This window comes from Ochotona curzoniae, unplaced genomic scaffold, assembly GCF_017591425.1.
Source record: "Ochotona curzoniae isolate NIBS_2020 unplaced genomic scaffold, NIBS_Ocur_1.0 scaffold_3223, whole genome shotgun sequence".
Classification (NCBI taxonomy): domain Eukaryota; kingdom Metazoa; phylum Chordata; class Mammalia; order Lagomorpha; family Ochotonidae; genus Ochotona; species Ochotona curzoniae.
The window spans coordinates 5355461-5377485 of NW_024467108.1; the positions used below are offsets into that span (position 1 = coordinate 5355461).

The 22025-nt window shown below is 38.2% G+C and overlaps 1 protein-coding gene and 1 pseudogene across 2 annotated transcripts in view; one reads left to right on the forward strand and one right to left on the reverse strand.

The window, feature by feature from the left end:
- The window catches only part of UVRAG (UV radiation resistance associated), a 292819-nt gene that overhangs the window by 135900 nt on the left and 134894 nt on the right, over positions 1–22025 (forward strand). For both annotated transcript variants that reach the window (XM_040963924.1, XM_040963925.1), the window contains exon 8: positions 14969–15095. In XM_040963924.1, coding sequence (XP_040819858.1) covers positions 14969–15095 — 127 coding nt within the window. The remainder of the gene's footprint in view (positions 1–14968; positions 15096–22025) is intronic.
- Positions 937–1914, reverse strand: LOC121145257 (annotated as a pseudogene).

Consider the following 22025-nt stretch of genomic DNA (forward strand, 5'->3'; position numbering starts at 1 on the left):
GAGAATTTTTCTTTGATTTTGGAAGAAATCAGATTAACTTCCAAGATGGCCTCTTTTTACTTCTGAGTGACTCTCTCTTAAAATAATTGGATTTATACTTGGTGATTCTCAAAGACTTGGCACTTTCTCACATTATATTCTATTTCTTTGACATTTAATTATATTATGAAATGTCTGCTGTTGTCATCGTGAGTTTTTACATATGTGTTTTTTTATTTTTTAGGGTTAGGGTTATATGTCTTTTTTTGACATAAGTGTTTTTATCTTTTAGTTTAATAGAGATATGCTTCACTTGATATTTGAGTGTTATTGCTTAATATTTGCATTCCTAGGAAGAGCCCTCTTGTTTATGATAAACTATCATTTTTATGCATGTCACTGGATTCAGATTGTTAAAGATTTTTACACACATATGTTTATATATTCATAATGAATATTGGTCTATAATTTTGTTTCTTTGGTAATTTGGTGTTTTTGTTTTGTGTTATGCTGGCCTCAGTTTTGGGGGGAAGTTTCTTTGTTTTCTATTTTTGAAAAGAATAGTTAAATAATTGGAATTATTTCTTGAGTTTTGTAGAATTTACTTCTGTCATCATCTGGGCTTGATGTTTTCTTTGTGGGGAATTATTAGCACAGAAATTCAATTTCTTTAGGAGTTACAGGGTTTTTTACTTATCTACTTTTTTTTCTTTCTGTATCAAAATTTTACTTTCCCAAATATCTCTTTTTATAAAATAAACCTACAATAGCAGTTAGTTGTTTTCTACATAATTATCAGAATTACTTATACTTGAGGTCTTGGCTAAATGGGGCTGAGATCATCAAAAAGTGTTAGACTGTCGAGTCAGAAGTCTTTCTAGGAAGCCTGCCTTGTTGATGCCCATTGTGCTTACCTCTCGTGAGATGACGTGGTCCTTAACAAAAACTCATCTGGCTTTATTCATTCTTATGAGGCTTGAAGTAAATTCATCGCACTCATTAAACGCCTTCCAACTTCTGTCATGTATCACTTCAATTTTTTTAGCTCTAACTACATCCATTTCAACACTGTTATTTCTTAGAAAATAAATCCAAATTCTTTTCTCTTTCTTGTAGGAGGTTTCTTACTGCTCCTGAGGTCTGGGCTATACAATTTTTTTATGACACTTATCCCTGCTGGCATGAGCTGCCATCAGGCTCAAAGTTGTTTACAGGTTTGGCTAGCATCAATTTGCCCGGCAAAGGAAGCTGTTGAAACTGTGGTGTTTAACTCATGAGCTATTCTGTCATCAGTTGTCCTCATCACCTTGAGTATGTCATGGAATTTGGTAAATGCCACGCAGTTCACATCAACACTGGGCTCTCTGTATTGGACCCAAGTTATCTATTTCTTGAGTGAAACTTCAAAGATTTATCTATTTCATTTAAGAGATCTTGTTGTTATTTTTCCCTGCTTGCTATGTGTTGAAATCTTCACCTAGTGGAGTTTTAACCCTGTCATTGTGAAGCAAATGTATGCCATTGTAATTCTAGCTGTTCTAATGGATATGTTGGGCTCACATTTTTTTAAGGTTTATTTATTTTTATTGGAAAGGCAGATTTACTTAAGAAAGGAGAGACAGAAAGAGAGATCTTCTTTCATCTACTGGTTCATTCCCCAAGTGGCCTCAATGGCCAGAGCTGAGCCATTCTGAAGCCAGGAGCCAGGATCCTCATCTGGATCTTCTACCTCGATGCAGGGTACCAAGGCTTTGGGCTGTCCTCTGCTGCTTTCCTAGGCTACAAGCAGGGAGTTGGATGAAGTGCAACAGCCGGGTCACAAACCTGTACCCGTGTGGGATCCCAGCGCATGTAAGCCGAGGATTTAGCAACTGAGCTGCCATCACACTGGGTCCCCCTTCTCTTGTTTTTAAATTACCTTTTTTTGGTGAACATTTTTCATATCCTGGTAGTCACGTATATTTTAAGAAGTTTTGAAATATTTCTTCCCCTTTAGAAAATAAATCTTCTAGTGTATATTTTAACTTTAAAATATGATTTTATTTAAGAGATAATTGATAGGGTTCTCATAAACATTTTACCCAGTTTTCCCTAATATCAATAGCTTATATAACCATTGCCATGATACATGGTCAAAACCAAGAACTAACACTAAGATGTTATTACTGGCAATTACATTTATTTAGATTTCACCAGTATTTCCACCTTTTTTTTTTCTTTCTTTTTAAATAAATGGCCTTTTTGTTTTAGGACAGTTTTGGATTTATAGAATTATTAGAATGATGATACAGGAATTCACCTTGTATACTCTATACCCAGTTTCTTCTACTATTAATGTCTTATCAGAATATGTTACATATTCTGCAATTAATGTATAGTGATAAATTTTCATGAACCAAATTACATGTTTTATTCATACTTTCTTAGCTTTTATCAAGTTTTCTTTTTATATTCTAAAATTCCATCAAGGAAAACGTTAGAGTTAGTAGTTACGCTTCCTGAGGCTCTTCTTACTTGTGGAAATTTCAGAGACTTTCTTTGTTTTAAGAAGTGTGAGTCAGGTATTTCTTAGGATTTGTCTGCTATTTTTCTCATGATCAGATGAGATTCTAAAGAACACCCCGCCCCAAGAAGATTTATTTATTTATTGGAAAGTCAGATTTACAGAGAGAAGGAGAGACAGAGAGAAGGATCTTCCATCCGCTGGTTCACTCTTCAAGTGGCCGCAACAGCCAGGCTGAGCCATCAATAACCATATGGGATCTTTGTACATGCAAGTCAAGGACTTTAGTGACCAGGATAATGTGCCAGGCCCAAATATTAGCCCCTTTTAAGTTCCAATGTCTGCTCTGGATGACCCAACACTGGATTTGGGTTATCATGGCTTCCTAGTCTTGTTTGTTCTATATGGTTTTTAGTCTCTTGCTTTTATGACCAATCACTGTGGTTAATAACCTCCATCATATAGTCAAGGTAGTGTCTCCTAGATTCCTCTATTATAAAGTCCTGTGATTCATTTCAAGTTATTTTTTTTTCTGCTGCTTCCCAATGTGTACATTAATGGGAAAGTCAACTAGAAGTAAAATAGCAAGGACTCAAACCAAGCACTATGTATAGTATGGGATGCCATAGTCACAAGTGATAAATTCTGTGTCCAACATCTGCTTAAGCACATAAAATTATTTTTTACTTTTTCCTCACTTGCTTGCTACTAGTATCTAGGGATAGAATTATTTATAGTTTGTTAATTATATATTAAAGTATTGTTATTACTAACTTATGTCAGTTATTTTGGGGATCTTTGGGGGTTTTATATTTAAACAGTCAAATCTATAAATGTGGGCATTTATTTAAATTTTCTGCTTTATTTAAATGGCTAGAACCACAGTATAAGGCTAAAAAAATTAATAAGAATGGTAATAATGCCTTGTTTTTCATTTTAGTAAGAAGCAAGTTATCCTTTCTCCTATAAATATAATATTAGCAATGCCCCTTTTAGGTTTTGGAAATTCACTGTTGTTTTTAGTTTCTAAGTTGCTTTTTTTTTTAAAAAAAAAAAATCGGGAGTGAATATTGCATTTTTAGAAGTAGGTTTTCTGGATCCATTAAAATGATTGTATGATTTTTCTGCATTCTGATAACAGAATGAGCTAAGTGATTTAATTGTAAGTGTATAACTAAACATAACATTTCTGGAATAAATTTGTATTAGTCCTAGTAAATAATGCTTTCTGTATCTTGTTGGATTTGATCTGGTAATAATTAAAGAATTTTACACCTACCTTTGTTGAGGAATGTTGGGATGTGATGTTTTAAATGACTGTATTAGAGTTTGTCCTTAAGATTATGATTGTGTAATGTTCTTTTCTCCCCTACTCCCTTCTTGAGTAAAAGCAGAAAAATTTCCTGGATATTTTAAACATCTTTTAATTCTCTGCTGGGATTTCATATCTATTTATACCTTAGGAGACTATTATACTTTCATCACTAGGCCTATTTATAAGAGTGACTTTAAATTATTTGTCTGATAAGTTTAACATTTGGGTCATCTTGGGGTTGCCATATGTTGGTTGTCTCTTTTTGGGAGAGTAAGTCATACTTTCCCAAATCTTCATATACTGGATAATATTGCATAGTATCCTAGACACTGTAAAAATAATTTAGTGATATCTCTGGATTGTGTACTTCGTCCTAAACAATATTGATGTTTATTTTGCATGAATTTAATTGTTACACTCAAACTGCTATGTCTGCAGTGGGCGTTTTGCTCAAGACTTGATTGTAGTTACCTTTTACCTCAAGCTCAAGCAGCTTTCTGTTTGCTTGAAGAACTTTTGGCATATAGTCTTTTTTTTTTTTTTAAGATTTATTTTTATTATTGGATTCATTCCCCAAGTGAGTGCAACGGCTGATTTCCTATGCCGATCCAAAGCCAGGAGCCTCTTCTGGGTCTCCCACGCGGGTGCAGGGTCCCAAAGCTTTGGGCCGTCCTCGACTGCTTTCCCAGGCCACAGGCAGGGAGCTGGATGGGAAGAGGGGCTGCCGGGATTAGAACCGGCGCTCATATGGGATCCCGGGCATGCAAGGTGAGGACTTTAACCACTTGCGCCACCGCGCCAGGCCCTGGCATATAGTCTTGTCAGAGACTTCAGTTACATCTAAACAGAAGTTGGGGTGCTCCTTGCCTGGCTTCCTCCTTTCTGGCATCCCTTATTGTTTGACTTCTTTCCCTAGGTCCCTTCACCTGGAATGATAGTTGACTTTGTCTAGAGTTCACAGCCACCCTCGAGACAAAGAAACGGGAAAGGGGAAATCTCCCCTGTGAGTCGGTTGATTTCTTAAGCCAATTTTGGAGTCTGCTCTAAATGCTGCCTGGCATTGATCAATCTCCAGAACCCTCAAGTAGCAGTGGTTTGCACTTTATCCGAGTGCAAAGCTGTTATAGGGGAGCAGTTGGTTAGGTACTCATTCTCTTGTGTCAGCCACCAAACTCTTTCTTAGTTGAATCTGAGTTCTAGATCCAGTATTGCTACTGAGTCTATGAAATTAATGGATTTAGTAGAATATTTTATAAGGGAATCTTTCTCTTCTTGTTGCTTGACAAGGTACCATTTAAAAATATATAAATTACATTTGAAAGGAAATTTGTTAAATTTAGACAGTTGTTGTAGTTCTAAAATTCTCCCAGGTTGCTAATTGCTTCCAGTTGAGGGGGTGGCTATTATTGGTGAATACAAAATATTCCCCAAACCATTAATTCTCAAACTTTTTGTTCCCATGACACCATTGTAGTCTTGAAAATTGTTATAACCTCAAAGAACTTAGGATATATTTGTTAATAATATAGTACTAGAATTAAATCTGAGAAATTTGAAAATGCTAGCTCTCTGATTTATGTTAAAGTGCCAATAATAAATCCACATGTTAATATAATACATTTTGGTCAAAAGTATGTCTGTAAACAAAAACATTTGGATTTGCCCTGTTTTAAATTTTTTTGTGAATTTGATTTCTACTAAACTAATGTTTAGCTTAATAAAAGACAACAGGAGTCTCACATCTACTTATGCAGCTTATCTGTCACAGTACCACAAATCTTAAAGACTCAGGTAGACATCAGTGTCATGAATACCTGTGAGAAAATGAGAGTGAAAAAGGTATGTAACCAGTTAGTGTTATTATGAAAATGTATCTTATCTCATAACTTACAAAAGGTTTCCAGGACCTTGTTATAAGGATTTTGGCCTACGGCTTTTTTTTGTCCAGTGTGATCTATGAGAAAATGTTTGTTTCCACTGGTTATACTATATGTAGATTAGTCTGTCCTGAAATGAATGTTTAGCATTGCTTATGATTTTTTATTTTTTTTCGATAAAGACCCATAAATGGAAACATGTGTGCACTTGCAAACAGATTAATATATCTGTGGTTTCAGTTCAAATACTATTAGAAGTGATCCACTGGAGATAAATATGTAATATTGAATGTACTTGGGGTAAAAATATAGACACCTGCTGAGAATACTTAGGGACCTTGAGATCTTTGAACAACTTACTGAAATTGTTGTTTTATGGATATCCAAAAAGGCAGAATGGCCTAGAGAGAGGAAGAGAGAGAAATCCTGCAGTTACTGGTTTATTCCCCAAATGACCACAATGGCTAGTCCAGGCCAAACTCAGGAGCCAGAACTCCGTTCATGTCTCATATGTGGGTGACAAGGTCCCAAACACCTGAGCTGTCTTTTGTTGGTTTCCAGGCATATTAACAGGGAGCTAGATCAGAAGCAGATTAGCTAGAGCATGAAGCAGCACTTTGATACAGATTCCAGTGCTGCAGGCCACGGTTCACTGTGCACCACAGCACTGACACTGAGCCATTTGTCTCTGAGGAATTTGGGAGCAAATAAGCAAAGGTTTGGTTACTCCACTCATCAGAAATTCAGCTAATAGTTCTGGTTCTGAATAAGTTGATAAGTTTCTGTAACTAACCTTGTTTCTACACATGGACTGTAAAACAAATAATATATGCACATCCTCCTGTTAGCTTAGTATTCAAATTAACTTGCAGTGTTAGTTCTTTGATCCTCAAAAACATCCCGATAAAAATGTGTGCTCTGGGTTAGAGTGGGCTGGTCCCTCCTTAGAGCATATCACTGTTCTCCACTTGTTCTGCCTCTAGAGGATACAATTTGCATATTTTGTGGAAGTTTTCAAGTTAACGAATTTGAATACATTGCTCTTTGTAAAAAAGCATTATTTCTAAGTGTTAACTGGTTTTTTTTTTTTCATCAGTGATACAGGGACACCTGGTTCAGTTATTGGATTAATAAAGAAAATGCAAGGTTTTTCTTGGTTCCTTTTTCCTTCCATTATAGGCAACCTCATTGGCTCTATGAAATACATATAACATCAGACATTTATAGGAGTTCAGTGGTATAAAGTATACATTCAAAATATTGGGTAAATCTTAGGAGAATCATTCTGCGAGCTCTTTTCTACTTTAAAACCAAACCTTTGAATACTCCCCATTTCTCACTATTTGCAATCTTGGCAACCTTCTGTTGCAGTCTCTATGATTTGGAATGCTTTTAAGTATCTTAAATAAGTGGAATATATGTCATTTTATGATTGTTTTGTTTGAATTTATATAATGTCTTGTAGATATAATCCATATTGTAGAATTTCCTTCTTTTTCAAGGCTGAATAACATTTGTATGTGTGTGTGTGTGTGTGTGTTTGTGTGTGACCTTTTCCTTATTTATTCTCCTGCATATAACCATTTAGTTTACTTCCCTGCTTTAGAACCAGCTGACTTTTGGGCTTTGTTTTTGCAGTGGGTAGTCAGGACAAAATGGTTTTTGTCTTCATAGCAGACCTAAATTCATACAATGCGGAAACCATTTCTCATTCATCTTGAATCTTGCAGTAGACCTTTCTAAATGTTTGTTTGGCTCAGAAAAAGTACTTCAGAACATTCATTGTAAAGACATATTTCATTGACTTGCCACGCCAGCCATAATAATGATTGGAAATAAGCTCCTCTACTTGTTTTCTTGGCTTAAATGTCTTTAACGGATTATCATGCCATCTGTTTAGAATCAGTGTTTCAGGGTTGAGGAAGAGAGCATTTTGGGTGAGAAATGACTGGTGTAAAGCACTTTCAAAGCATCTGCCAAGACTCATTTTCTATGCCCATTGGCTTCAACAAGGCCATATTGTGATGCACCTCATTTAGTTCCCAGAGTTCCTCATTGTCTATTAATCAAATCGGAATCCTGCCCTTTCTCTTTTAAATATTTCTGCAGGCTTATCCCAGATCTTGGTAACTTTTTTGATTTACTTAACAAATACATTTTTCATATTACATTTAAAAGGTAGAAATGAGATAGAAATTTACTAGGTGAAGCCAAATTAGGATCTATGTTCTGGGGAATTAGCACGTCATTTGATAAATACCAGGGGAGAAGAGCGTACAATGAACAGTGTCTTCAGGCACATTTATATTCTTTATGGCAGCATGATTTCAGATTTTCTTTTTAATTTAAAGGTAAATTTAAACAAAGTACTTGGTGATAAAGGGAGTCTGCATAATGGTTAAGCCATACTTTAAATAGGAAATATTTGTATGGTAAAATAACAAACTTAAATTGTTTCTCTGGTAGAATGGCTATGATTTTGTTTTATTAAATGATCATTCAGTAAAATTGACTTTTTTGGTAGATACCCCTATGGATTTTCAAAACTAAACTTTAAGATTTATATATGAGACTGGCATCATAGTGAAGTAGGTACAGCCTCCATCTATTGCATTGCATTCCAAAGAGGTACCAGTTTGAGTCCTGGCTACTCCACTTCTGATCCAGTTCCCTACTAATGCACCTGGGAAAGCTGTAGAAGATGGCCTAAGAGTTTGCTTCCTTGCCACCCATGTGAGAGATCTGGCAGAAGCCCCTAGCTCTGGGCTTCAGATTGGTCCAGCTCTGGCCATTGCAGTCATCTGGGGAGTGAACATGTGAATGTAAGATGTCTCTCTCCTGCCCTTCCCACCTCTTTTCCCCTCTCCTCTCTTCTTCTCTTCCTCCCTCCATTTGTTGACTTTCAATTAAATAAATCTCTATTAAAAAAAAAGGTTATGCATTTATTTGAAAGTCGCAGTTACAAAAAGAAGAGACAAAAGCCAAGATCCAGGTACTACACACGGGACTTCCATGTGGGTAGCAGGGGTTCAGGTAATTGGGCCATCTTCCACTGCTTTCCTGGATTCATTAGCAGGGAGCTGGATCAGGATCAGAAGTGGAATAGGAGGGACATGAACTGGCACCAATATAGAGTAATGACATGACAGGTATTGGCTTAAATCACTGCTTTGCAACACTGGCTCCGAAAATAAATCTTTTGAAAATTTTAAATTTACAGAAAAAAGTTGTACAGAAAATTCAGAATTCCAGTATATTCTTTTCCACTCCTATTACTTTTTAACATTTTATACTAGTGTGATACATCGGTTGCAATTGATGAACTATCATTAGTAGTACATTGCTGTTAATTAGAATTCCTAGTTTACAACATGGTCTATTCTTTGTGTTATACAGTTCTGAGAGTTTTAGGTATTGTTTTTATTCTCATAAATGTGTGGTTGCGTTTCTTTGTTTTAATTTGCAGTTTTCTGATGATATAGGATTTTGAACATCTTTTCCTATGCTTATTTTGATCTATTTAACTTCTTTGGCGAGGTAACCTTTTGGATCTTATTTTTTTCTGATTTTTTATTATTATATAATTTATTATTATTTCAGACACTTTTTTTATCAGATAAATAACTGTAATTGCTTACTGGGTACAGGATGTTGATTTTATTTTTTGTCTGTTCTTTGGGATTTTCTACATAAATGGTATGTCATCTATAAACAGTTTTTTCCCTTCTTCCCAAATCTGTATGTTTTTTCCTTCCTTTTCTTGTTTCATTACATTAGCTTAGACTTCAAGTTCAGTTCTGTTAAAAGGGAGTATGAAAAGGGACATCCTTATCTTGCCATCAAATTTAGAGAAAAACATTCACCATTAAGTGTTAATATTACCTGTAGATTATTTGGTAGATTTAGTTTACTAGTTAAGGAAGTTCCCCTTTGCTATTAGTTTCTTAATTTTTTTTTCTTATATGTGGATCTTAGATTTTGTGGCATACCTTTTCTATAACTATTTATTATCTGTATCTTAATAATCTTATTAAGATTAATAATAATCTTAATAATCTGTATCTTATAATCTTAAGATTTTCCTTACATAACCCATTAGTTTGATAAATTACATTCATTGCTGTTTGGATATTGTAGCATTTTTTTTTAAGATTTATTTTATTTTTATTGGAAAGGCGGATATACAGAGAGGAGAGACAGAGAGGAAGATCTTCCGTCCAAATAATCACTCCCCAAGTGGCCGCAACGGCTGGAGCTGAGCCAATCTGAAGCCAGGAGCCTCTTCTGGGTTTCCCACGCGGGTACAGGGTCCCAAAGCATTGGGCCGTCCTCGACTGCTTTCCTGGGCCACAGGCAGGGAGCTGGAAGGGAAGCGGGACTGCCAGGACCAGAACCGGTGACCATATGGGATCCCGGGCGTGCTAGGCGAGGACCTTAACCACTGTGCCACCATCGTGCCAGGCCCAATAGCATTCTTTTTTAAAAAATTCATTTATTTTTATTGCAAAGAGAAGAGGAGAGGCAGAGAGGAAGATCTTCTTCCAATGATTTACTCCCCAAGTGACTTTTTGGAAAGTTAGATATACAGAGAGGAGAGATATAGAGGAAGAGCTTCTGTCCGCTGATTCACTCTGTAAGTTGCCACACCAGCCAGAGCTGAGCCAATCCGAAGCCAGGAGCCAGGAGCTTCTTCTAGGTTTCCCATGTGGGTGCAGGGTCCCAAGGCTTTGGGCTATCCTGGACCACTTTCCCAAGCCACAAGCGGGGAGTGATGGGAAGCAAGGCCGCCAGGATTAGAACCGGCTTCCATATGGGTCCTAGCACAGGTAAAACAAGGACTTTAGCCACTAGGTCATGGCACCGGGCCCTATTGTAGCATTCTTGTACATTGTTAGATTTGATTTGCTAGTATTTTGGTGATGTTTTTGTCTGATTTTGGTGGTACAGCCTCATAGAATGAGTTCAGAATTTTTTTTTCTGGAAGAAATTTTAAAGAACTAGTATTATTTTTTACTTAGGTGTTCAGTAGGATTCTTCAGTGAAACCAAGTAGGCCAGCTGCAGTCTGTTTTGGAAGGTATTAACTATTGATCTAATTTCTGTAATGGATCAAGGCTGACTTATCTGTTTCTCCTTGTGCAGATGTTGATAGATCATTATTCAAGAAATTAGTCCATTTTACCAAAGTTATTAACTGTGTGTATATATTCATAGGTATATGAATTTAAAGGTTACAGTCTCCTAGTATCTATGGGATTAGTTGTATTGGTCCCTATTTTAGTTCTCATAATATGAATTAATGTCTTTATTGAACTCTTAAATGAACAAGTTTTTGGCTTCATTGATTTTTCTTTCTTTTCTTAAAAATATTATTTTTGGTAATTACATTACTAAGAAGGACAGACATCCATGTGGACCACTGATTAGGTTGGGGAGGGTTGAGAAATGAAGGAAAGAGGGTGAGACAATTGTTTCCAATTTTTTTTTTTTTTTTGTATCTGGAGGAACGGAAAAGAGAAGAGGAGAGGGCTGCTCCCAGGATGCCTAATCACATCAGCACTGAGGGATGTGGGAGAGCGACTTGATACCATCCCATGGTGCCCAATGTGGAACATGTTCTGAGGGCACTGCTCAAGTGATTTTGATAGTTTTGAGGTGTTGTTGATTTCTTTGCTCCAAGATTGAGGATATCCTTCAAAGGTCCATTGGCTGACATAATCCACCTTAGATTCTCCAATTGCCTGGATGGATACTTGCTGTCAAAGCTTGGCTGTGAGAATTGTCTAATTTGGTCTGCCCTGCCTGACACTAGATGTCCTCTTCAAGTCTCAATGAGTTGTCATGTCCCTCATTTGCATCTGGTCATACTGTCCACTGCATAGGCTTCAACAGCTGAGGAGACCCAATTCTGACTCATGCACTGCACAGTAAGACCACAGATCCTGTGATTTTCCCTGTGGTTGGAGTTTTTAAGACTAGTGCTCCAGTTGGAGGGGGTCCCTAAAGAAATCATAAGTAAGGAGTTATTGTGTTTGGTATTCACTATCTTTTTTACTATGTATGTTTGCATATTTTGCCTAATTTGACTGACAAGTTTTAGTCTTAAAATTTTATTTATTTTTCTTTTAAAGATTTATTTATTTTTTATTGGAAAGGCAGATATGCAGAGAGGAGGAGAGACAGAGAGGAAGATCTTCTGTCCGATGGTTCACTCCCCAGGTGACCACAATGGCCGGTGCTGCACTGATCCAAAAACCAGGAGCCAGGAGCACTTCCAGGTCGCCCACGCAGGTGCAGGGTCCCAAGGCTTTGGGCTGTCCTCGACTGCTCTCCCAGGCCACAAGCAGGGAGCTGGATGGGAAACAGAGTCACTGGGATTAGAACCGGTGACCATATGGGATCCTGGCCGTGTGCAAGGCGAGGACTTTAACCACTACACTATCGCTCCTGGCCCTAAAATTTTATTTTAAAATTTTATTTGAAAGACAGAAGACTGACAGTTCTTCCACCTGCTGCTTCACTCCCTGAATGTCCACATCAGCAGAGGCTGGGTAGGCTGAAGCCTGAAGATTTTAATGAATCTGGTTCTCCCACATGAATGGTAGGACCCTAAGTGCTTAAGTCATCATCTTCTGTCTCCTAGAGTGTATATGAGCAGAAAGCTAAAATCAGAAACAGAACCTGGACTTGAACCCAAACCCTCCAGTATGAGGTGCAAGCATCCAGGTTTGTTTTAACTGTCAAATATCAATCCCCTAATTTGGCAAGTTTATAACCATTATTTCTTTAAATACTTTTTCAGCCTTTTTCTCTCTCCTCCTTCTGCTTTTTATCTTTCCTCTGTTGATGTAAATTTTGGAAGTTCTGATGTAGTTCAGCAAGACTTGGAGACGTGTGTGTGTGTGTGTGTGTGTGTGTGTGTGTGTGTGTAAGTGTGTTTTCTCTGTGTTTTTAAATTGAACTTTCCAGTGCTTTACTTTTCTGCTCACAGACTCTGCAATGGCTGACCTGGTCTGTCCACGTTTCCCACATGGGTGGCAGAAGTCAAAGTGCATGGGTCACCCTCTGCTGCTTTCCAAGGCATGTTATCTAGGAGTTACTCTGGAAAAAGAGTGGCTTGAGATAGAACTGGCACTCTGAAATGAAAAGTGGACATCACAGGCTTAACTTGGTACCCCATAATGCTAGCTGCATTTGGTTCTTCTTTTTGATTTTATTTCTTTCCTCATATATTCGTTTCTTTGCTGAGACTTTGATTTTGATTTTCCATTTGTTTCAATCGCTGTTGAAGAACTTTTATGATAACTACTTTGGGTCCTTCTCAGACAATTTTACATGTCCCCTCATTATTGGCATCTGTTGATTGTTTCATTTAATTTACTCTGACATTTTCCAGCTTCATAGTACGAGTGAATTTTTTATGAGGCTTGCACATTTTATTGTGAGTCTTTGGGTCTTGTTTAAACCTTTGGTTTTAGTTCATTTCCTCAGCTACCTCTGTAGAAGGGGACAGAAGAAATGCCATCCCATTACTACCAACTGGTGTCATAGGGGGGACATTAGTCTCATAATGTCTTCAACATTATATTCATAAATGTCATCCCTGTCTTTAAGGAAGGAATTAGCACTTTTGCTGGGGAAGAATAGATTTATCATGTCACAGCCAGGTGACTGGTAAAAGAGTAGGCTTCCCACATGTTGCTTAAAGGCAGTACATAGGACTTGCTTGGCTGTTGCCTAGCAGTGATAAGTGTCACAGGTCGCTACATGTCTTCTCTGTATTAGATTGGAGATAACAGCCCCTTAGTTTAGCTTGGCAAGAATTGAAATCTACTTTTTGTTTTGTTGTCCTTGCCTATTCCAGCCATTTTTTTTTTAATTCTTAAAACAAGTTTATTTTATCTTGAAAGTGGTTTACATAGCTTAGAGGGATGTATACGCATGTGGACCACTGATTAGGATGGGGAGGGTTGAGGAATGGAGGAAAATGGGTGAGACAGTTTCTTCCAAATTTGTTTTCTTCCCATATCTGGGGAATGGGGAAGAGAAGAAGAGAGGGCTGCTTCTAGTAACATAACTGCATCAGTACCCGGAATGGGGGGCAGCCACTTCATGTCATCCCAGATTCCCCAATGTGGAGCATGTTTCAAGCCTAAGTGGTTTCGATAGTTCTGAGATGCAGTTGATTTCATTGCTACAATGTTGAGGAAATCCTTCCAAGGTCCATTGGCTGACGTAGTCCACCCTAGAGTCTGTATACCCAGATACTTGTTGTCAAAGCTTGATAAGGAGAGTTCCAATCTGTTCTGCCATCCAAGGTACTTGAGTCCCCTGCAGACCTCAGTGAGCTGCGATGTGCTCCATGTGCATCTGGGCATGCTGCACACCACATAGGCTTCAGGAACTGAGGATACCCAGTTCTGACACATGCATTCAACAGTCAGACCACAGATCCTATTTTTTCCCCCATGGTTTGAGTTTTGTGTGCAGTCATCCAGTTGAGAGAGTCCCTAAAGAAACCTTGCCAAAGGTGACCCCAGACCTGACCCCTGTGTGTGCCAGCTGGTGCGGGGTCTGGCTCAGTTTGCCATTGATATAAGACTACACACACACTGGTAGTTGCAGTCATCTGGCCTGTTCTGACCCCAGCTCCATCTCTTAATAAGACCAACAGATAGTCTATGTCCATACCACCCTTAAACATGCCCGATCTCTTCTGATCTTGGAAACCAACAGATGCTGTGGCTCAGTCAATCATGGCCACCACATACTTGGCCCTTATGTACACAAGAAAGAACTGCAACCTTGTTAGAGTAACTCCCAATTACCCCCATCAGGCCTGCCCCCAGCCCCAGTTGCTGCATGCCAATATATGCAGCATACTGGTCCAGTCTGTTTTGCATCCTATTCAGCTCTCATACATGTCAATGGGTGCTGCAGCTAGCCCAACCCAACTTATACCACTAGTCCAGCTGACACGTGCTGCTACTTACCCAGCCAGGCCTGCCCCAGCCCTGGTTTTGATGCTCCCATCAGTCATTTCTTGTAAATGAATTGTACAGTACATTGCCTTGGCCTTTAAGAAAAAAAAAAAGTTTGTTTAATAGGCAGGAAAGAAGAAGGAGACAGAGAGAGCTCTCCCATTCACTGCTTTACTTCCCAAATGCTGACAACAGCTCCAACCTTGGACTAGCCACATTGTTGAAGCTATTACTCATTTTGAAACATTGCAAATGCATAAACCTTTAGTCATGACTGCTGTAGTTAATAAATGTATATCATTTTGTCTGTTTAGAAAAAAGAAAGTGAATGTCTACAACTAAAAATTCTGGTGCTCCGAAATGAATTGGAAAGACAGAAGAAAGCTTTGGGTCGAGAGGTGGCATTACTGCATAAGCAACAATTATCATTACAGGATAAAGGTGAGTAGCAATCATATACAAATGCTCCACTTTCCATGGTTTCTTTGTTTTCCATGGGCTCAAGTAGTTATTGGTGTTAATATGATGGTAGATTTTTCTTTAATGTTTAAGTATTTTTAAAAATAAAGATGCCTCATACTGAAGTATACAAATCCTTCTATCTGCACAGCTTGATTTCTGATAGCTAATACACCCAGGTAAGCAGAGTCTCAACTGACAAATAGTATTTTCAGACCCCCAAACCTCACCAATGCCTCATGTTCTCTTCCACTAACCAGTTATCTAGCCTGAGTGACCATGGACCTGACTTACAATAGTGGACTCATGCTCATTCTTATGTGCCCACTCTGTTCAGGACTCTCTTTCGTAAAACTCATCTTTATTTTTGTGTGATTTAGTTTATTTATTCTTAAAGACAAATAATATTCCATTGTAAGAACCTGACTTCATTTATTTTCTCACACTGTTAGTTTTAAAGTCACTAACAGGTTGAGATTATCATAGTTAATGCTGTTGTGAACATTCTGGTACACACTCCTTTATAAAAAAAATTTTTACTTAATTATTTGAAAGGCACACTCACAGAGTGATTTCACTGAAATCCTACAGCAGCAAGGCTGAAGTAGGGAGCTGGGAATGCACGATGGGGACCTGATGACTTGAATCTTCATTGCTGCTTCCCAGGGTCGGCCTTAGCAGGAAGCTGGAGTCAGGAGCTGGAGGTGTGTAATGGGAACCCAGACACTTGATGTGTAATGGGAATGTCCTAACTGATTGGCTAAACACCACTCCCCCTGATAGTTATTTCTTAATGAATTTTTTTTTTTTTTTGTATTTTAGACAAATAAACACCTAGGTATAGAAGTGAATAGTCCTAGGATATGCACATCTCCAACTTTAGTAGACTGTATCCTAACATTTTCCAAATTTTCAGCATTGCTTTTTTCATCGAGTAGTGCTTTTGTCCTATGCCTTTAACACCATGTGGTACTGTGTCTTGTCTTATTTTAGCCTTTCTGTAGGTGTGTGATAATATCCCTTGTGGCTGTAGTTTTTATTTTTCTGAAGATTAATAAAATTTATCACCATTTCATTGATTTCTTGCTTGATTGAGATAACATCTTTTTTTTAAGTGCGTGCTTAAATATTTTGCCATTTTTTAAAGGACAAATTGGATTTGCCTTTAAAAAATGACATTTGTTTATATTTTACGGATATAGTTTCTTTGACATTTGCAATAAAAATTTATCTCTCCATTCTGTGACTTGCTGATTCACTCTTTTAAGATTCTTTTAAATGAATGGGAGTTCCATCTTCTTAATCTTTTATATTTAAAAGTTTTTGGTTTAGATTACAAAATATTTACATTTTTAAAGCTTTAATTTGTTTTTATTAGAAAGGTAGAGTTGCAGGAGAGACAGAGAGAGTATTATCTTCATCTACCAATTCACTCCCCAAATGGCCACAATGGGTGGAGCTCGGCTCCAGCCCAGAATCCAGATTTCTAGGAACTACTTCTAGGTCTTCCAGATGCATACTGATGGACAAGGGCTTGAGCCCTCCTCTGCTGCCTTGCAAGGCCATTAGCAGGTAGCTAGATTGGAAGTGGAGTTGCCAGGACTCAAGTCAGTGCCCATGTTGGATACTACTGCAACAGGTTGAAGTTTAGCTTGGTATGCCATGAAGCAGGGTCATATTTCACTTGATCTTAGCCAAAAGGCCGAGAAGCAATGCAGGATCAAATTTGTCTGTTTTTAAAACGTAACAATATTCTTCTGTCTTCCTTGAAACACCTGTAGTATTTTACTTTCTATATTTATAGCAATAATTCATCTTAAATGTGTTTTGTATATGGTAAATAGGAGCGAAGATTATGTTTTTTTTTAATATTGTCAGTTGATTGAGCACTACTCACTGAAGGTCATCCATTCTCTATTACATTGCAGTTTCATTCTATCATAAATGAGATGCTTACATATCCACCTGTATGTCTCTTCAGGATTTTCTGTTCATCTCTGTATCTTTTTTGATTTTTTTTTGCCTTTATCTCATTGTTTTTTCTAATATAATCAGTCTTACTACCTGTTAAAATTCTTTAGCTTAATTGTTTTTATTCACTTATCACTTAAATTATTACCATCCTTATGCATAACATACAAATTTCTATGCAGAAAAGAAAACCTTGCTAGATGTTTGGTAGAACTACATTGAATATGTTAATCAATGTAACTGGGCTAACAGGTGTTTTACATCCCTCTAAAAAGGATATATGTCTGTGTTTATTAGTTTTTTTTTTAATAAAACAGTGAAATAAACTAATTATTAGTGTATACACCTTTCCCTTGATTGACTTTTCAATTTTCATTGAAATTATTTCTGGTTGTGATGTTTTATGATAATATGAATATCTTCAAATGTCGTGCCCACGTTTCTTATCGTCCTGCGATAAGAGGCAGACGCGAGTGAAGTCTTCTGCGGTAATCTTTATTGTGCGCACCAAGATGAGGAGGGAAAAGGCTCCGACCCAGGCAGGCTGTCTGCTCTTATGTGCTGACTGGCCCCGCCTCCGCCGATGATAGGTCGGCGTCATGATTACGCAGGGTCCTGGGCGACTGGATTCGTCAGTCCCAGTGTTCATGCGCCGGCCACGCCTCAGCTCACCGCAGTACCACGAAAGCTACGTCACCAGGAACCAAGGTGTGGCTTTTCCGGCCGGCGCCATTTTGGGTACGGCATGTGGCCAGTACATACAGATGCGGGTGGCAACATTCAAATTTAATTTTCTACTCGTTGCAGTTATATAGATATACAACCAACTCACATCATCCCATATACAATTAAATCAGTCATAACTGATTTAAATAGCAAAATGGTAAAAGTCTTAAGCAGATTTTTTTGAGATGTAATTCATTTGTCATGTAATTCACCTTTAAAATAGATGCTTATTTTAATTATTTTTGTCTACTTGAAAAGCAAAATTATGGGAAGAGAGAAATTGAGAGAGAGAAAAGATCAACTAGTTCACTCCCCAAAATGCCCACAGCAGCTGGGATAGCTCCAAGCTGAAGGCAAGAGTCAGGAACTCCGTCCAGGTATCTCACGTGGGTGATAGGGCCCTAAGTACTTGAGCCATCATCTATTGCTTCCTAGCTTGTGATGGCAGAAGCTGGATCAGAAATGGGAGCTCAGCCCTGAACCAGCTCTTACTTAAGTGATGGCTTAGTGTGCTATACCACAATATCTGCCATCTGTTCACCATTTTGAAGTATATGATTCAGTGCTTTTAACTTTATTCACAGGCTTATGCAGTGTTCACCGAAGTCTCATTGGTGTCACTCCATTTGTATTCATTACATATTCTTCCTCTCTCTAATCCTAAGCAACAGCTAATCTACTTTCTGTCTCTGTTTTTTGTTTGTTTGTTTTGTTTTTGTGTTTTTAAAAACTTACTTATTTTCAACCTTATTTGAAAGGCAGGGAAACAGACAGATCTTGCCTCCACTGGTTTACTCCCTTACTCCCTGAAGCAGCTGGGGCGGAATACTTCAAACACACAGAATTCCAGTCGTTTCCTTGCATGCCCTTTGCTCTGTCTCATGTGCCTTTGGGCCTTCACTCTCTCCAGGGCTCCCTCACTGGATCAGCTCTTCTGCACGGATCTTCATCCTGCAGGTTAGATGTAAAGCTCAGTGTTTCTTCCTTGACAGCAGTGTGGTTACACATCTCTTTCCCCACTCTGTATGACCCCTGAAAACCTGCATGGCCACAAGAACTCTGTTAAATACTCATGTATCAGGACCAGCACTGTGGTATAGCAGGTAAAGCCACTGACAGCAGCACTAGGATCCCATATGAGTGCTGGTTCAATTCCTGGCAGCTTCAATTCCCATCCAGCTCCCTGCTAATGATCCTGAGAGCAGCAGAAGATGGCTCAATTTCTTGGATCCCTGTAGCCACTTGGAAGACCCAAAAGAAGCACGTCACTCCTAACTTCATCCTGGCCCAGCTCTGGCCATTATAAAACCATTTGGGAATGAACCAACAGGTGACAATTTTCTCTCTCTTACCTGTAACTCTGCCTTTTAAATAAGTAAGTTTTATAGAAATACTCTTATATTTTTGATTGTGGTATAATTCCTGGGATATTGTAAGCATTCAGGAAGGGTTTGTTGAACAAATCATACTCATAATTTACTGTGGACATTATTGGTGAAGAGATTTGTCTAGGAGCCCCTATACCTATGTGGAAGACTCAGAGGAAGTGCCTGGATGTTTGAAGAGTGAACCAAAGGATGAAAAATACTTCTCTCTGTCTCTTCTCTCTCTGAATGTGTCTTTCAAATCAAAATAAATCTTTAAAGAAAAGAAAGATTTGTTTAGTTTCTAGTTCAGCATTGATTTTGAGTGATTGCCAGACTAATTAATGTTTCAGATGAGGTTTTGTCAATTATGGTAGTTTTCTTTTGTCACTTTGAAAGACATTTGTGTAATGAAGGTGACTTCTACGTGTGGTTCTATACTTTCTAAAAGCTCTTGCTTGGTTAAACACTGTGTTCTTTTGTTCACATCTTAATTGAAGAAGAGTTACACAGCATTTTTTTTTTTTTATTGGACAGTCAGATATACAGAGAAGAAGAGAGAGGGGAAAATTTTCCATCCACTGACTTTAATTCCTCAAGTGGCTGCAAACGGCTGGAGCTAGGCTCCAATCCGAAGGCAGGAGCCAGGAGCTTCTTCTGGGTCTCCCACATGGGTGTAGGGTATCAAGGCTTTGGGCCGTCTTCTACTACTTTCCCAGGCCACAAGCAGGGATCTGGAATGGATTAGAGCCTGCACCCATATGGGATCCTGGTGGTTGCAAGGCAAAGACTTTAGCCACTAGGCTATTGCCAGGCTCCACACAGCATTTTAGATCAATGGTTTAGATTAGATCAAAAGGCCAAGGGTTCCTATTTGGAATTAGGGCTAACATTTTTTTTTCCTCATGGGTCTAAAACTGTTTCTTCTAATTTTTAAATGCAAGACATATTTACTTGAAATGAGAGAAATTTAAAAGATAATTAGTCTCTATATATCTATATAGTCTATAATATAGTCTATATATTTTTATAGTCAAATTAGAGAAATTCCTAAACAGGCTTCCTTTAGAATAATTCATAAATGCCTTTCAAAGAATTCTGAGCCTGATGACAGTTTTCCCCCAGAATTTCTGTTGTTAACATTTATTTACTTTTAGCTATTGGCATTCATGTAGCCTGTGAAAGACAGAAACACCCAAACAACTTGTAAGACAGAGAAGAGAGTAAAGGAGCAAATTTAGTCCCTAAGCAAACTTCAGATTTTGGTTTGAAAGTTATTCAATTTCCTTATATTAATAACACCGAATGTAAACATCTAAAGATCAGAGTAGCAAGTTAGGGCCAGATCTTTGGCCTAGCAGCCAAAATACTGAATGTTGCTTCCGTGTAGGAGTGTCTGGGTTTGAGTCCCAGCTCTTCTCAGATTGCAAGCTCCCTGGGAGGAGGCAGGGAATGACTCCAGTTCTTGGGTTCCTGCCACCCCTGAGAGAGACACAGGTACTGTTCCCAACTCCAGACTTCAGCCAGGCCCAGTGTCCACTGCTGAAGCCATTTGGAGAGTGTATAGTAGATGAAATCTATCTCCCCACCCATAAAATTAGATAAAATAAAAATTTTTAGAAGGATACTGGATTCTGGCTTTTTTTTTTTTTACTTCTAGTTTTTATTTTTTTTTTTAATGGGTTTAAGAAAGAGAGAAAAGGAAACCATGAGGTAAAGAAGCATTCCCAACCCCCACCAACAGGAAGGATTTTTATATCTCAAATACAAGGAAGAAGTTCTAAGAAACAATATTTTAAAAGTAAAGTTCAAATAGTGCTTCATTAAATGGAAAAATAAATGACCAATCGATGTGTGATTATTAAGAATCATAAAATTAAAAACATGTGTATATTCAAAATCATTTTTCACTTAGAGAATACAAATTAAGCAGTGATGAGATTCTAGTACATGTTCATCAGAATGGTTGAAATCCCAAAACCTGACAATAGCAAATGCTGATTGGAGTGCAAAGGAATAGGAGCTCTCCCTGCTGGTGGGAATGTAAAATGGTAACACTACTTAGGGAGACAATGTGGCAGCTCCGTGAAGATATACAGCCCAGTAGTCACACATTTAGGCATTTATTCAAGTGAACTAAAAAGGAACACAAAATTTTGTATGTATATGGTGAGCAGATAATGGCTGAAATATCTGAGTCCCAGCTACACACACGAGAGACCAGGGATGACTTCTCAGTTCCTAAGCTTTGACCTGGCCAACTCCCTGCTCTTTACCTACAACAGCTGGGTCTGTGCCACACTAAACCAACAATGAGGAGCACAGACCAAAGCTCCCATACTGGTGCCATTCTGCTGCCTGCTAGATTACAGGAAGCCAGGATGAGAAGCAGAGCTGGGACTCATACCCAGCCACTCCAGTATAGGATACAGGCATCCTAAGTTTCATCTTAACTGCTGGTCCAAATGCCTGTCCTCTAGGAAGTCAGTTTTTACAGGTTGCTTAGAAGAGATTTGCTTAATGATGTCAGCCTTGCAAGGTAAGGAGACCTGAGAATCAACAGTGGGAATAGTGACTGAAAAGGCCTGAATGTGTAAATGACTTGGCCTGTGGAATAGAAAACAGATAAGTGTAGTTGGAACATACTACATTAGGATGTTATGAGATAGGGTTGGGATGAAAAGGAGCTCAGAGTATATTTGAAAATATTTGCCTTGTGCATTGAGCAGGAGGAAAAAGCTGAGAAAATGCATGGAAGTAGGTGTTTGCATATTAGCAGTGAGTGGGACTTAAGGAATCCTTATTGCTTCAGGATAGTATGGGATGAGTTAGGGGAAGACTTAAGGATTGT